Here is an 18,216-nt window from a genome sequence, read left to right as displayed (position 1 = left end):
CCTGTCTATTCCCCAGGTAGAAGGTATGGCGGCTATTTGCCATGATCAATATGAGAGTGAACCTTCCCTCCTCTCAGGAACGTCTCGTTTAAGGCGTCTGTCCCCTCAAGCCAAGAGAACTAGTGTCAAAGAGGACAAAAAACCCTTCTGATTTTGGGATTGATTTGCTGGAAGAATAATGGCAGTGGAAATGTCAAAGGAATGATTATCCTCAATTGAAGCTCTTGGAAGTTTCATTCCGAGACAAGTTCGCTGTGACACAGGCGATCAGGCCTAGCAATGCCTGCTGTGTCCCTCTCTCCCCTCGTACACCGTGGTACCAATGTCATTGACTTCCACATGCCCTATAGACCAGTGCTTCTATAACGATGCCAGTTAAGACGAAGAAATATTGCTCCGCGTTGGCTTTCATGTTGATGATAGAGAAGGCGTGAAATTTAATTTATCTAAAAATCAATACTAAATTTTTAAAATATGATGGCTGTTTGTGTCTAAGTTTCGCGCTGTGATAGTTTCGGGGAAATTTAAGGCATACGTGTGATGGCAAAATAGTAAATTTAGCATGGAAGCGGACATAACTTTCGGACCAGCGAAATCAAAGACGATTTGTATAATTATTGAAAGAAATATTATTCTAATCAGAGTGGGGTTTGCTTTGGTACAATCATTATGATCAATACACGTGGAACTACGTGCGTTTATGTTCATTATGTACATTATAAATTATACTGGATCTAGAGGGAAAGCTTTGATGTAGACATAAAATACATTTTACGTGTCATTTGTTTCTCTGTGGAGTAACATCTAACAAATCATGTCCATTAGCAATCGCACTGTTTTAGGAACTGGTTCACGTTGTATTGAAATGTAATCATTGCACCGAAATTTAGGAGCTCTTTGAATATAATGAGTAGATATATACCTATTAATTATCTAGATGTAAAGAATATATTCCAACATAAAACGTCAGTGCAAAAGAAACGCATACCTTTGATATCATCCAAAACACATTCTGTTCGTCGTTATTGCAAACTATAAACTGGTTTGGAGTAAGGAAATTAAAATTAATTGAAAACAGCAGAAATTGTATTGGCATGTGTGTCATCGAACTCAAAAAGATTTTTGATTCACGAGTGAATGGGGGCGGTGGGGTAGCCTAGTGGTTAAAGCGTTGGCTCGTTACGCCGAAGACCCGGGTTCGAATCCCCACATGGGTACATTGTGTGAAGCCCATTTCTGGTGTCCCCGCTGTGATGTTGCTGGAATATTGCTAAAAGCGGCGTAAAACCAAACTCAGTCAGTCAGTCAGTCACGAGTGAATGAGTGAGTTTAGTTTGACGCCGATTTTAGCAATATCGCGGTGGAGGACACCAGAAAAACAACGTATTCTTATATCTATGAATTCAGATGAAGACAGATGCTTCCCCTGTGTACACGTCTACAGAAGGCTTCTGGTGGTTTTCTGTCACTAATGAGCGCATGGTGGATGAATGATGCCTTGAGTGAGTGAGTGAGTGAGTGAGTGAGTGAGTGAGTGAGAGAGTGAGAGATGTTCCAGCAATATCACGGCGGGGGGCACCACAAATGGGCTTCACACATTATGCCCATTGTAGGGAATCGAACTCGGGTATTCGCGTGACAAGCGGACGCATTAACCACCAGACTACACCCCTCCTCCCCCTTGTTTCACGTGCGAATAAATTAACCTGGATACTCCGCACAAACTAGCTCCGAGTTCCTCCGCCGTAGTGACACGCGCTATAGCCTACCTCGTCACTCCTATATTAGACAAGCACAAACAGTAACGACTAGAACCCCATCAACGTAACGACAAGCCAATATTCTGCTTCCTCTCCTATTTTACTGGAGCTTGCTCAGTCGTGGATTTCAGGGCGATCGCCAGGGATCAACGCAGATCCTCTCATGATGAAGGTAGCTTCTATTAGAGGTGATCTCGCAGAGCCGACCTAGAGTCTGCGGTTGGGTCAAAAGCACCATGATGTGTCGATGAAGGATAGTCTCTGCAATAAACAGTGACGCTGCCAAATTGGATTTTTTGTTGGTAAGGTTTAAATGTAACCGAAGATGAAAGTTTGGTTTTTAGGCTCAGGTAATTATGCCCTGTGCCAAATTACAGTTTCTGAGAAGAAATTCCTGATTAGAATTTGAATGAAGGCAGCTGCATGTTAAAGGTCAGTGTTTGTGTGTGTTTGAATGTGGTTTGGGTTTTTGTTTATTTTTATTCTTTGATATTTGAATAAATAATAAGTTATACAGAAAGTGGATTTGGCATCAGCTGCTAGTCAGAAGGATCAATCAAAAACGACGCATTCCATTTCATTTTGATCAGTTGCTTGAAATGCATTTTTACAATGAATAAAACTATGCTATTGATAATTTGACCATGACATTGAAGAATGTCTGCTTCAGTTTGGTTAAATGAAGTATCAAATTTGACATTAGAAAACTTTAATTTAAAGGTCACATGCAACGTAAAACACAACTTTGCAGATTCTGATACCTTTCGGTATGGACTTACCGAAACAAATCATCAAAAATGCAAATTCAACTTATAAACTTATAAAAAAAACGCACGAAATCGGAGTTCAAACGATTCACTAATTTTCCCCCAGCACTTGGGGGAAAAGTGGTTTCAACAGTTGGGCTGCGCTGCGCTTGGCTGTGCTCATAGCACATGCGCAGTGAAATAGGTTCGCGCAGCTTGGAAGCGGGTTGTCCGGTGAATACTCGGTGAAGGCTTTGGTGTGAACTATTTTTCTAATGTTTTGTTGATATTTCACATTCGCGAGCTTTTTATATGTTATGACAGTAGATTACTGATTTAACTGTTTATATAATTTCATTTGTCTATTTCACCACACGTTCTTCTTACCGAGTCACTTTCTCAGTTCGATACTTAAAAGCAATGTCAATATTTAGCGTTGACAGAATTTCTAACTGTGATATAGATATGTCGTTGTCACAGACAAAACTCAATGTCTGTTTTATTGACACCTATGTGTCTGCCTGCCTGTCTGCTAATGACAATATTCAATACACAACTTCGATCACTGACCACATGCAATTTGAACTTAACGCCTATCAGGCTATACACCATAAACAAAACGCATTGATTTATGGCCCGAGTTCGGTCTCTGTCACATTATGTAATTACACAGACAGGCAGGTGTGATACTTGTACACACGACATGTTATGATGTCTGTTGATTGCAAAATGTTATACACAGAAAACGAGCTGGTATTTACAAAACCCAACATGTCTATATATATACACACACAATGAGCCGTGAGGGCATCGGCAAATGAACCAGCCTTTACACTTGAGTGCATACCCACCCGCTCTGACTGGGTTCGGTATCCCGGGTGCTTCGTTTTGAGGGAAGTAAACCCAAGTACAAAATAGTGCACTTTTGATTTGCGATTGTACGCTTATAATTTTGTTTATATGTTTTTTCATAAACAGCAATGTATATTATATGTCATGAATAAGTGATAATTGTGTTTCAATTATGTTTGATTTTTTGGTTGCATGTGACCTTTAAGCCATTTCACACAAACGCCACGTGTATGAATACATAGCCTACGTACGACCCGTAAACATGGCGTCCGATAACTCTTCTGAACTGCTCGGTCGATATCGGAAAATTATCAGATGGTTCGGTGACGTCTTCGACGTCCTAGACCATCACCGTGACTAGTTGGGTTACGACACCGTGACAACTGTAATCCCGTGACAATTAACTGATACTTCATTGTTTATTCATTCTGCGGTTACTACAGCTAATTTGCGTAACAGCACGTAATTGTTCCAGTGTTGCCACAAACAACATATTCTCATAATTATGAACACGGCAGATGACGGCAACTGCTTCCCCTGTGCACACGTCTACAGAAAGGCTTGTGATGTTGTTCGGTGGCTAATGAGGGGGCGGTGGGGTAGCCTTGTGGTTAAAACATTCGCTCGTCACGCCGAAGACCCAGGTTCGATTCCCCACATGGGTACAATGTGTGAAACCCATTTCTGGTGTCCCCCGCCGTGATATTGCTGGAATATTGCTAAAAGCGGCGTAAAACTAAATTCACTCAATCGCTGTGACTATTGAGCGCATGGTGGATGAGGGGTGAGTTAGTGAGTGAGTTGGTGTTTACGCCACTTTTAACAATATTCCAGCAAAATCACGGCGGGGGACACCAGATATGGGCTTCACACATTGTGCCCATGTGGGGAATCGAACCCGGGTCTTCGGCGTGACGAGCGAACGCTTTAACCACTAGGCTACCCCCCCTCGTGTGGTGCCTTGAAGTGGGAGGTTGAACACGGTCAACGTTAACTGTGTTTGGATATACAAGATCGCACTAACTTCAACCTTGGTTCAGATTGATTCATTCGCTGACAGCATGAAAATAACGTTTCTGTGTGCTACACAAACCAAACTGTGCTAAAAGCAGAGTCCATTGTATGATTCCAACTTGATCATGCACGTGTGTTTATAAATCACTGTCAAAAGATGACAATATCAGGTGTTCGGGAAAAGGTGAGAGTATACTGTCCCAACGGTGGCATACGTTACAAACACACGCAAGCCAAGTCAATCTATCATCAAAACAACATGGGAACATATGATATTTGTCAAAACAAGTAATTCTGTATTATCATTATGTCTACTGCAACAAGCTGTGAAGGTTCTACCAAGGCATTGATTGATGCAACGTAACAAGAGTCGTATGATGCTATGTAAAATCTTCGTACATGTAGAACCGTTTGAAAGTTGATTTCAACCATCTTATCATATAGTCTTGTGGATACTCTTCACACATTGTACCCATGTGGGGAATCGAACCCGGCGTGACGAGAAAACGCTTCAAACACTAGGCTACCCCATCGCCCCGTCTTGACTGACTGAGTGAGTTTTTAGTTTTACGCCGCTTTTAGCAACATTCCAGCAATATCACGGCGGGGGACACCAGAAATGGGCGTCCACACATTCTGCCCATGTGGGGAATCGAACCCGGGTCTTCGGCGTGATGAGCGAACGCTTTAACCACTAGGCTACCCCACCGCCCGCCCCGTCTTGATATGACTAGTCACTAGTCTCTTCTATTTCGAATGGTGGGCAAATCAAACGGGAATTTCTGTTTGGCCATTATTGAGTGAGTGAGTGAGTTAAGATTTTACGTCGTTTCGGCAGTATTTCAGCCATATAGCGACAAGACCACGTTTGTACATATACATATGACCATTACTGAACACTTAAACACCTTTCAAATTGGCTTATTTTAGTTCGCAGACAAACTGCCTCAAACACAAACTGCACATCCATGTGGGATAGTGGTTAAGATTTAAACCATCAAACATGGTCATTCGACGATGGTGTATCTGATATATACCACATTGATGTTTTGACCTTACGCCTGCACCGTTTTGTCGATTGTTTTCAGCCGTGAAACGTTTTGATAACGTTTATGACTGTTTGGTCAGATACCGTTTTCAAGTATATGCTTCCCTCTGCCTGGAAGTTTATATTCGTGGTTAGTGAGCGAGCAACCTCCACTATCAGACCAGTGCATTCTGACGATGGTTTTCATAACACGGCAAAACGTAATGGAAACGCAGCATGTTTGCGCAAACATCCCCGATCGTGAGATAAACGGTATCATTACAGACATGGCATTGGTTCGGTATGCAGTATAACTGTTAATACTTTCTGATACTAACGCAAACATTATCCTTGTTCAAATAGAGGAGAGTAATTGGAAAACCTGAAACTTAAATTCTATGTGGTTGTACTTGTAGAATTATTTAACACATTCGATAAACTTACACACTAAAACATGATGATATGGGTTAAGTGACAAGATTAGGATAGTTGATCCAGCTGCAGTCATGCTCGGTATTTGGTGTTGTCAGGGTTTGGTGTGAGGGGTTGTCGGGATTGGATGTAGGGTGGTTGGATTTTTTTGTGAGGTTTGTCGGAGTTTGCTGTGAGGTTTGTCGGGGTTACCTGTGCGGGTGGTCGGCGTTTGTTGCGAGGGAGGTTGGGGTTACCTGTGAGGAGGTCGGAGTTTGCTGTGACGGAGGTCGGGGTTACCTGTGAGGTTTGTCGAGGTTACCTGTGAGGGATGTCGGGTTATCTGTGTGGGTGCTGGGGGTTACCTGTGAGGGTGGTCGGGGTTAAGGTTTGTCCCTGTGAGGGAGGAAGGTCGGGGGATGTTGTTGTTGTGTAGGGTTGTTGGAAAGCTGTGTGGGATCACAACATTCCTGTGGCATAGTCGGACTTTGCTGTGGGGATATCGTAGTGAGGTTGTTTTGAGGATGGTGGGAACTTGTAGCGGGATGTGTTGACATAAGAAGATGAATTATAAGAAAAACTGTTTCTTCAACAATACTACCAGAATGTTTCAGAAGATGTCACCTGGCTATTGATTCACCATGAATGTACCAACAGTTGAATCTATTCCTGGACCCATTACCGTGTGGACATAGGTTAATGACGCTCTTCACAAAGTATGTTCTTTACCCGATCTCCCAAAGCCTGGCTTTATCACAATCCTGATCACACACTGCTCTATATACAAAATTCAGAAACTCTCGTTTGATCTAAAACTGCCTGCATTGTCTGAGTTTCCATTAATTGTTCCTTTGCACATTGTTAATAACGCACAGTTTACTTAAAAATACAGATGGCGTATTACACGCAGAAAAAGGCTCTCCAAGGCTGTGGGTTCATCATTAATCATACAGTGTATTAAAGTGCATTAAATCTCCACTCAATTGTGAAAATACGTTTTTGAGCCCAATTTAAATAATACTCTGCATAAACTACCCGTCAATTCAAATTAGTTATGAAGGGAAGAAAAAAGAAGTGTTATCGATAATAAAGATGAAAATGATAATTTCGCCGGTGTAATCATAGATTTAATGTGATCCATCCATGAAAAAATTCACCGCTATTTTCCCATTGCGCCTGAATTTGTTTCGGAGACTAATTATTATCTGGCATTGGCGTTTTATGCTTCCAAATAGGACTTTGTTGTCGAAAGGTTCCTGGTATTCCCCTAATGGTTCCTGGTATTCCCCTAACGGTTCCTGGTATTTACCCTAAAGGTTCCTGGTATTCCCCTAATGGTTCCTGGTATTCCCCTAATGGTTCCTGGTATTCCCCTCATGGTTTCCTGATATTTACCCTGATCCTACCCTAAAGGTTCCTGGTATTCCCTAATGGTTCCTGGTATTCCCCTAATGGTTCCTGGTATTTCCCTAATGGTTCCTGGTATTTCCCTAATGGTTCCTGGTATTCCCCTAATGGTTCCTGATATTTACCCTAAAGGTTCCTGGTATTGCCCCAATGGTTCCTGGTATTCCCCTAATGGTTCCTGATATTTACCCTAATGGTTCCTGGTATTCCCCAAATGGTTCCTGGTATTCCCCTAATGGTTCCTGATATTTACCCTAATGGTTCCTGGTATTGCCCCAATGGTTCCTCGTATTCCCCTAATGGTTCCTGATATCTACCCTAAAGGTTCCTGGTATTCCCCCAATGGTTTCTGGTATTCCCCTAATGGTTAGTGATATTTACCCTAATGGTTCCTGATATTTACCCTAAAGGTTCCTGGTATTCCCCCAATGGTTCCTGGTATTCCCCTAATGGTTCCTGATATTTACCCTAAAAGTTCCTGGTATTACCCCAAAGGTTCCTGGCATTACCCCCAATGGCTCCTGGTATTATCCCAATAGTTCCTGGTATTATCCTAATGGAAAAGCGATAATATACCCCTGATGTGTTTGCATTGTAAATGACTGTTGTACAGTGATGACGGAGTCCAAGGACGCCGAGGAATAACGGTACATTAAAGAAGAAACAGTTTCATATATAACTCTAAGTAAACCCATCAACAGCGTACACGGTTTGGTCACGTCCAAGGCATCAGTTGCAAAACAACATGCATGAATTCAATGCAAATAAATGCGAGGCGTTTCGAAACATTTTGGCTTAACGTAAAAATAATATCCTCAATAGGAAATCCATATATATTGTGTCTTTTGTTGTTATTCCATGAATAAAATAAACGAGTCATGATTCTTCTTCCTTTTCTTTCACGAATCTCGTAATACCGGATTGTTATAGCTGTTTTGCTATAACATTAGTGTAAGATTTATTTATTTTCTTCAGAATATTATATCGTTTTGTCGATGATATCTAAATTCAAGCCCCTATACATTAAGTTTGTCGATAGCCAGTCAGTTTCATGAAACGACTAGTGATGGAAAGTTGGACCACTAATGATGGGAAATTCATTAAATATTCATAAACATCCGTTCGACCTAGGGTCTATGAAGTGAAGAGGCACCGAATGAATACCTGTGAGCTTTTGAAATCGTTTCTGCAGAATAACAAATCTATGGAACACTTCACAAAGTAATCGATGAAGGAAGAGATCACCAGCGCTGATTCAGGAACCATCTACGGATGCTAAAAATACCTTGCAGTGCAAATATCAAAATATAGAACAAAATATGCACTGTTGACAGGGCCTTACTTTCCATCACAATAGCATGAGTTTGTTGCATGACATGAAGACGGAACTGGGATATACAACTTAGGAGTTCTCAAATCCAATGTTTCCGTTCGAAAGCACAAATATTGATCTTCGACGGAAATACGGAAATACGTCGTACAATACTCAGGCAATTGATAAATATATACATATAACGTCAGAACACTTGAATCAAACATTAAAACTGTTAATGAACTCTAAAAGATTCTTGAAAATAAAAACATTATGGCTAAACAATTTCAGATAGACCCCAGTCCAATTCTTCATGCATGCATCTCACTCGTTCCAGGGTGACATGGATTGTGTGAAGTTACTCTCGATCAGGGCTTTACGTGGACTTATCGAGGATTTCCTTCACGCAATCTGGCTCCTGGACTCTATTCTACGGGAAGTGAAGTAAGGCGGCATTCCAACTTACGTTGCATCTCACCTGTAGCGTACGGACGATCCTCCCCATCGCGGAGTTACGGTATTTCTCCTCCGCCGCCGCCTTTTGTTCAATGCGGAGGATCTCCGAACAGGCGTCGTCTTCAGTCCGGACGGAGGGCTGAGGACTGAGACCCCCATTCTCTATCACCTCCAGTTCTTCCTCAAACGATCTCTTCCCTGTCAGCTTATCTTGGGAGCGGCTCGTGGACGCCATCTTGACGTGGCCTTCAGGCTACGATTGGTCATCTGTAAAGGGGAGATAACTGTCAGAGATACATATTTCACATACGTTTACTTTTGGAAACAACATATTTAATGGTTTCACCTCACCAAGCGATATTAAATTTTATATCCGTATCGGGGAAAATGATGTCAAATAGAAGACCGACATATTTATACACTGCGCATTGACGTTTAAACCAGTTTGACAGTTTTCCTTTCTGTCAGATCTGGTTGTTAATGGATGAGTGCTTACGTTTTTAACAAAATAGTGTATAAAAATATAGTAGTATAGACAATGAGATAACGGGACCACACAACATTTTAAGCGTTTGCACCTCAATTTGGTTACATACTAGATCATGAAAATATGTTGGGAACAAATAGTGTCCCAAGTGCATGTAGATATGTGTGCAACGTCCCGATTTGCACACTGATAGTTCACCCAATAATGTGTCTGTACTAAGCAAGTTCATGACGTGAAAATAAAATTGTTTATATCTGTCATGCGGAACAGTTGTTTTCATTCAAATTTTGACTTTTTGTTGTGTGGTTGCTATTTTGAAAATAATATACAGATTGAGTGACCTTGACCCTTTCTATCACAGTTTGCGCCAGCAACGTCACCTTGTCACGTGTATCAAGAAATGTGTACCACATGTATCCCTTATTCCAAACAGTGTGGCGCAGTAGGACATAGGTAAAACACAATAGATCAAACCGAGGCGTTTGACTGACTAACGGAACAATTATTTGCGTGTATGTTTAAACCTAGAATCAGGTCACGCCAGCTAACGGACTGTTTCCTGACGCTAACAGACTATGAAGAAACTGAGTTCGCATTGCTATGTACAGTTTTGTTGTGTGTTAATGTTTAAGCAAGGAAAGTGTTAAATTAAAAAAAATCGTTTAAACTCTCATAAACGCAAAACATGTGACGCGTATATGGAGGTTTTGAAGTAAAAAGCACAGTCGTTACTTAGCTTGAATCACTAAATTGCGTATATTTTTTCGTCGAAGCTAAAATATACATCAGCAATTTAATTATACAGAAAATGCGTCATTTAAAAAATCATAATCACAAAAACGTTGACTATACTGAGCCTGCTTACAGAAACCTGAAAACTTTATTTGTAAATTGTATGACATCCCTAAAATAAGTCTGTATATTTGTAAACTACACCCGGGGCGGAGGGTAGCCTAATGGTTAAAGCGTTCGCTCGTCACGAAGACCTGGGTTCGATTTCTCACATGGTACAATGTGAAGCCCATTCCTGGTGTCCCCCGCCGTGATATTGCTGAAATATTGTTAAAAGCGGTTATTGTTATATTTGGGATTACACTTTCTTAGTAAAGTACAGATTCTAGTACGTTTTGGGTTGAGTCCCATCCGGGATTCGAACCCGCACCCTCACAGTCAGGCACCTTATCGCCAGCACACAGTCAGACGCCTAGACCGCTCAGCCACCGCGGCTTCCACAAAAAATGGAAGTCGGACAACTGGCAGTCTAGACTGCGGACTTTGTGTACCCCTCTGATAAGTGTTAATTGGCACGGCTCCCAAGGCCGAAAGCTATGAAATACACAATGCCATTTTAGAAAGTGGTCAAATGAAACATATGTTATATTTGGGATTACACTTTCTTAGTAAAGTACAGATTTTAGTACTTTTGGGGTTGAGTCCCATCCGGGATTCTCAGAGTGTTAATTGGCACGGCTCCCACGGCCGTGTAATCCCAAATATAACATATGTTACATTTGACCACTTTCTAAAATGGCATTGTGTATTTCATACATCCAGCTCTGTACCACCCACAGAGACTGAGGAACGGACCTGCACTGAATCTCTGCTCTAAACTACTCCACCCACATTCATCGTTTGGTATTTACCTCGGAAGTGAACTACTGTTTCAAGTCTCTTGTCTCAGCTCACATCAATTGAATGCAGATAGGAAATGAACGAATAGTCACTGAATACGTGTATTAAAAACATTCCATGCCCTTTTGGCTTTGTTCCACTGATAAGTTTTGTTCTAACAAACCGCGTCAAGAAAGTATACACATATGTTTTGATGGTGGCTGAACATGAAACAAACAAGGAAGCGTAATTCAATGCTGATGTATTTCATACGAGTGTAATAAAGTTGTCTTTTTTCGACCTTAAGATTAAATGTGCGTGTTCTGCCTTATCAGTTCAAAACCGTTTTCAATGGTTTGGTAAACCCAATTTTCGAATGTACATTTTGTGGCAGCTTATTAAAGACCTTGTTTGTGTAGTTTTACAAAATGTATCCTCATTCTGTACTTTGAACTTTGATATTTTAAGTTCAAAATAGAGATGAAACCGTTATTGTTCACGCCCCTTTAAGGAGTATGTTGATTGGTTGGTTTGTTGTTTTACGCCGCACTCAGCAATATCCCAGCTATATGGCGGCGGTGTGCAAATAATCGAGTCTCGACCACACAAGCCAGTCATCAACATCATCAACGTCGGTCTGCGCAATTGGGAACCGATGACATGTGTCAACCAAGTCAGCGAGCCTGACCACCCGATCCCGTTAGTCGCCTTTTACGACAAGCATGGTTTACTGAAGATCAATTCTAAGCCGGATCTTCACGGGTCGTTATGATACTAACAGCATAGTGTATGAAGTTCAGAGTTGGTCGAAGCATGATCATACAGAACACATTGCAATGAGGATTAATTTATGAATGATCAAAACTTGGAATAATCGTCACAGTCTGTGTACAACGAGCTGATCCATAATAATACTACCATCATTTAGAATTACAATGTTTAAGAACTGAATGTGCGGTTAATGTTTACATCCTTCTGAAAGATGTTGAAGAACATCCTGACGTTTGATATGGATATAATTAATCTACCGCGGCTAATATTATTATTAAATGCAAGGCCTTTTAAATAAATTTTTTTAACTTGCTTTCAGTAGGACATATTTTCGCAGACTTGACGTCTACTGAAATGAATAAGATAGGTAAATAGAAGCGATAAAACCCTTTCTGCATTCAGAAGTAATCCCTGCTGAAAGGGATTTACAGTTCCGGCTATGTCATAACCACATGTTTTTGAATCCATATCAACAAAGCGATGATGCAAGGTGCTCGCGAAAAGGTGAGCATATCCCGCCCCACCAGTGGCACACGTCATATACATATCCAAAGTCTAGTCAATTGTTCACCAGAAAAAGGTGACTTATGGCACAAGTCAAAATATGGAATTGGATCGGACATAATTCTTGCAACAAATGTTATGACAGGAGTAAAGTGTATCTATTTAAGGGACCGTTCATAATGTATGGCTAGGGGGTGGGGTGTGTGTGTGTGTTGGGGTTATGATGCTTGTTATGGAGAAGCATGCATACAATGTGAATGACCCGTCCCTAAAATGTATGTACAAAGTACAGTTAAACCAGAAATTATTGAGAATTTAAAGATTGTAATCTTAAACAAAAATTCACTCATTACTCACGTATTAAATGTGAATATTAGCAGAACATAACTCCAGATTCAAAGACAGGTGAACAGTTAGTATTTTGTCAAGACGCCATGGGCAGCAATGCAGGCTTCAATGCGGCGGGGCATACTACTGATCAAAGAAGTTAGAAAGTCGTGGTCCATGCTGTCCCAATATCGGATTACCTCTTCTTTCATTTCAGCGATATTTGTCAGATTTTTCTTATTGACACTTTCCTTCATAAGTCCCCAAACATTTTCTATTGGAGTTAGGTCAGGGCTATAGCTTGGCCAATCTAATAATGTCATATTTTGGGTCCGAAACCAGGCCTGTGAATGCTTTGAACGATGTTTTGGGTCGTTGTCCTGCTGGAAAATCCAACAATTTCCATAGAACACGTGAGCAGATGGAAGTAAATGTCCCTCGAGAATATCTGTGTACCGCTCACTGTTCATATTCCCTTCAAATACACAGAGGGGCGTTGCCCCTAACATAGATATACCACCCCACACGTTAAATTTCGGACTGTACTTTGGGCGCTGATACAAAGGTTTTCAGTTTGTTTGGTCAAGAATTTCAGTGTATTAGGAAACAGCCACACAGAACTTTCATCTGAGAAAATCACATTGTGCCAGTTACAATTTCTATGCTGTAAGCACCAGTTCAACCTTCGCTCCTTTTGTTCAGGTTTCTTGATCGGTGATGGCATTCCTCGACTTTTCTGCCAACCCATTGCATGCAGCTCAGTTCTAATTGTCTCCTTACAGACAACCACAGTTCCTCTGTCAATCATATTCAGCCTTAAGTTTTCTAAACTCCTTCGTTTGTTTTTAGAAACAAGAATACCAAGCCGCCTCCTGTCACCGACAGTCAGTTTTTTGGGCCTACCTGCGCCTCAGTCGTAAGATAGTCGTAAGTTAATGTTAATGTATGGCACTTACGACTATCTTATCGCTAAGAGAGCTTCGAAAATCTAGGCCCTGTATTACATGTTTCTTGTAACGTATTGTTGTGGGCAACCAAAGGTACTTCACCGGTAATGATTTGATCTGTGCTCATACTTACAACCACCGGATAGCCTCAACAAGGCTCAATAAGTTACATTCCTCCATGATTTAGATTATATGATTAAACTGTTCTCCACTCCGGTTCGGGTTATATACAGGCGATATTTACACCTTCAATCTTGTACAAAGTGCAATCTGAGACACGTAACAATGAAATGGACATGGCGCCAGGTGAAACTGGCACGTTGTCAGATGAAATTGACATTGGTAGTTGTGATATAAACATAATGTTAATCATATCGGGATACTGAGATTCATTGAGAAAAATCACAGTCACCGAGATTTGGTTTCAGAGTTAACTTCAAACCAAAGCTATATTTTGTTGCTTCGAGAATCAAGGGATGCAAGACAGGGATCTCGCGTGTCTCGCATGGCCACACATAGTCTCGTATAGTCTCGCCTGAATTCTTTAAGTTTAAGAGATTACAAGGCAGACTTTCTTTCAGCCAACCAGTACAATATAGACACTAAAGTGACTATTACACAATTGTATTAGGATTTCTAACAAGGAAAGTCATTGACCATAACAAAGTAAGATATTAAAAAATATTTATGATAGTTGAGGATTAATATAGTTTAAAACAAATTACGAGCAATTTGTGTTAAGTTGGATTTGGTTTCAGTTAAGATGCGGAATGATGAAATCATGTACTGTTTTAAAGATAATCAATTCATATGGTTCATATAGATTGTTGGAGTATATCGCTTTATCATTTAGTGTCGATTGGTTGTCAATCCCTTGATTGTAAACATGTGAACCAGACACAGCAGAGTAGCACGTCCTTCTCGAACAACAAACTATAATATATTAGTGTTTGCTTCTCACCAACAATGGAGAATTACGCCAGCACCCGGGTTTCGAACAACAGAGACTAAGACGAGTACGTGTATCTCAAAAAGGAAACATTATTACGAGACTTTTTTTACGCTAAGCGAGTGAGTGAGGGAGTGAATTTAGTTTTACGCCGCTTTAGCAATATTCCAGCAATATCACCTGAAATGGGCTCCACATTGTACCCATGTGGGGAATCGAACCCGGGTCCTATGCGCGACTAGCGAACGCCATAACCAGTAGGCTACCCCACCGCCCCTTTTACGCTAAGTGGAATGTTATACATGCATTTTGGTGCCCTCCTCGCTGAGTAAAATATCATTAGTCATCAGAATGTATAGAAATTGGATCATATATAATATCTGTAACTGGGACCTAACAGTCAGTTATATCACAGGCTGTGTGAGGATAACCCCAACGAAAGATGGATGTAGAGTGAGTGAATTTAGTTTTACGCCGCACTTAGTAATATTCCAGCTATATGACGGCGGTCTGCAAATAATCGGGTCTGGACCAAACAATCCAGTGATCAACGTCATGGGCATCGATCCACGCAATTGGGATACGATGACATGTGTCAACCAAGTCAGCGAGACTGACCACCCGATCCCGTTTGTCGTATCTTACCGATTGTAAACAATCAATATGTCTTTGATACACCAAAAATGATTACGTTGGATTCACACAATTTACAATTGGAAACAGAGTTGAGGTCACTTGGTCAACCGAAAACAGGAATCGTCGTCATGGATACAACAATATTATTATTGTTATCATTATCTCCAAAACAAATTATCATATTATAAAATGACGTTATTACTAATGATAGGTAAATTGTCTTAAAATGGATCACACAATCACTTTTAACTATTTGTCAGTGATTTATAATAAGAACAATTATAATGATTGTAACAGATCTCTGCTATAAGCAGCATGTATTGCACTATTCTGACCATGGCGTCTCATTATAAGCATATGTTTAGGGCAGGTGTCGCCGGTAGGCTAGGATTTTCACAATCATCACAATTTGTTAGTGATTCATATATAGGTTTATGGTCACCAGAATCGTAATATGCTTTTAGTTGATATAGTTTCTGATATGTCTGAAATGGATCAATACCGAGCCATACCCTCTTTGAAAATCGTTTGACCGATACTTACAGCAAGAACTGACTGATGTATGGAGAATTGAAACATGCGTCAGATTAACCATTGCCTTGACGTCACACAGAATGAGTAGGCGGTCGGCTTCAATTTACAGCATACGCGCACCTGTACTGTTGACAAATCACCATGTAAATATCATCTTAAATACCATAGCACTGAAAGAGAATCGTGGGCAGTGTAAGCTAAAACTGCTTCTCACGAATGAATGGTCGTGTGCCCTGTTCTCAGGACAATAAACGTCGATTGATATGCAAAGGGTTTGTTCGTCGCCATGTTGTCAGGTAAGCTCCAGACGACTCGTACATCAAAGTCAATGTAAATATACATTAAGCGGCGCAGTATCGCTGTAAGAAGACGTCGGTGAAATGTCTGTTGTTGGCGGGGTATATTGTTTCCAGTTGTACACAGCATATATAACGAAGCATTGACCAATATAGGTAAGGTAAGATTAGACCCAATAGAAGTACGCAGCACATGATGTGGAGACTATGATGCATCTATATATAAGGTATTGCTAGAAATAAACGGTAGATTAGATTTTCTCGAATTTGTTTATATTTGGCATCGCCGTTTAATTTACAATTAATTTAATTTTAGTTACAAGGTATTAAAGTGAACCAAAGAAATGGATGTGTGAAGGAAGTATTTAATCCAGAGGTTGACATAATGAGCAAAGGCCAGGTCACACGTTGCTATAATGACAGGCATAGGTAAGTTGGAACCTATTGTACCCTGGAATCACCACGAGGGTACAAGCGTGGGGTGATGTACATCTCGTCTAACCTGGAATCACCACGAGGGTACAAGCATGGGATGATGTACACCTCGTCCAACCTGGAATCACCACGAGTGTACAAGCATGGGGTGATGTACACCTCGTCTAACCAGGAATCACCACGAGGGTACAAGCATGGGGTGATGTACACCTCGTCTAACCAGGAATCACCACGAGGGTACAAGCATGGGATGATGTACACCTCGTCTAACCTGGAAACACCACGAGGGTACAAGCATGGGGTGATGTACACCTCGTCTAACCTGGAATCACCACGAGGGTACAAGCATGGGGTGATGTACACCTCGTCCAACCTGGAATCACCACGAGTGCACGAGCATGGGATGATGTACATCTCGTCCAACCTGGAATCACCACGAAGGTACAAGCATGGGGTGATGTACACCTCGTCTAACCAGGAATCACCACGAGTGTACAAGCATGGGGTGATGTACACCTCGTCTTACCTGGAATCACCACGAGGGTACAAGCATGGGGTGATGTACACCTCGTCTTACCTTAAATCACCACGAGGGTACAAGCTTTGGGTGATGTACACCTCGTCTAACCTGGAATCACCACGAGGGTACAAGCATGGGGTGATGTACACCTCGTCTAACCAGGAATCACCACGAGGGTACAAGCATGGGATGATGTACACCTCGTCTAACCTGGAATCACCACGAGGGTACAAGCATGGGGTGATGTAAACCTCGTCTAACCAGGAATCACCACGAGGGTACAAGCATGGGGTGATGTACACCTCGTCTAACCTGAAATCACCACAAGGGTACCCTGGAATCACCACGAGGGTACAAGCATGGGGTGAAGTACACCTCGTCTAACCTGGAATCACAGCAGCAAGACAAGTAACAGGTATCTAGGATTTACTCATTCCTAGAATCTTCACGGGGGTACAAGCATGGGTGCTGGTCACCTGCTCACCTGGAATCGCTACAGGAAGACACTTGTAGAGTATTTGGGATCTACTCATTCCTGGAATCGTTATGGGGTTACAAGCATGGGTTCTGGTCATCTGCTCACGTGGAATCGCCACAGGGGAGACACTTGAAGAGTATTTAGGGCCTAATTGACCATGATATTCCCAGGGATGCAAACAGTGGTATTTGGCACCTCTTCTGACCTAGAATACTCCAAGGAAGACAAACAACAGGTACTTGGGTTCCACTCTTCCCTGGAATCCTCACGGGGAGACAAGCATTATGCCCAGGGATCTCCTATAATACCCAGGAATACATACGGGTACACAAGTATTGTTCACCTGGGACTATTTCTTTCCAAAGAACTGAGAAACCGTTCTTCATAAAATGAACTCGGCTCGCCAGCATTGTGTATCTTCTCCATATCAGATCAACAACATGACATAGAAGTTGTAGTGTTAGGAGTGTGCCATGCATTTAGGTGTAACTAGTCTCTGTCACAGTGGTAGTCCTGTGGAAAGAGCACAGTTCACAAATCAGTCGATGTTAAGCAAAATTGGATGGGATGGGAAGGGTGACCGTGTTTGGCAGCTTGACTCCTGAGAGTTTCTAGGACTTCTGTCCGGCTCCACAACCAAGCAAACGTAAGACATGTAGTCTCACCTTAGGCAAGTGACTTTGTTAAAAATTGCCTCTGTTCAACTAGCAGTGAATGGGTACCCGATGGGATGAGA

The 18,216-nt window shown here is 41.5% G+C and overlaps 1 protein-coding gene across 2 annotated transcripts in view; it reads right to left on the bottom strand.

Moving 5' to 3' along the window:
- LOC124266206 (cyclic nucleotide-gated cation channel alpha-3-like) overlaps positions 1-18,216 on the bottom strand; it is a 212,420-nt gene that overhangs the window by 34,426 nt on the left and 159,778 nt on the right. The window contains exon 2 of one of the 2 annotated variants that reach the window (XM_046701013.1): positions 9,008-9,252. In XM_046701013.1, coding sequence (XP_046556969.1) covers positions 9,008-9,220 — 213 coding nt within the window. In that variant the 5' untranslated portion in view covers positions 9,221-9,252. Of the gene's footprint in view, positions 1-8,995; positions 9,253-18,216 lie in introns of both variants that reach the window. The other variant, XM_046701012.1, reaches the window with a different exon arrangement.

This window comes from Haliotis rubra, unplaced genomic scaffold (genome assembly GCF_003918875.1).
Source record: "Haliotis rubra isolate DU_JTF1 unplaced genomic scaffold, ASM391887v1 Scf124, whole genome shotgun sequence".
Classification (NCBI taxonomy): Eukaryota; Metazoa; Mollusca; class Gastropoda; order Lepetellida; family Haliotidae; genus Haliotis; species Haliotis rubra.
This window is presented reverse-complemented; position numbering and strand designations above follow the sequence as displayed.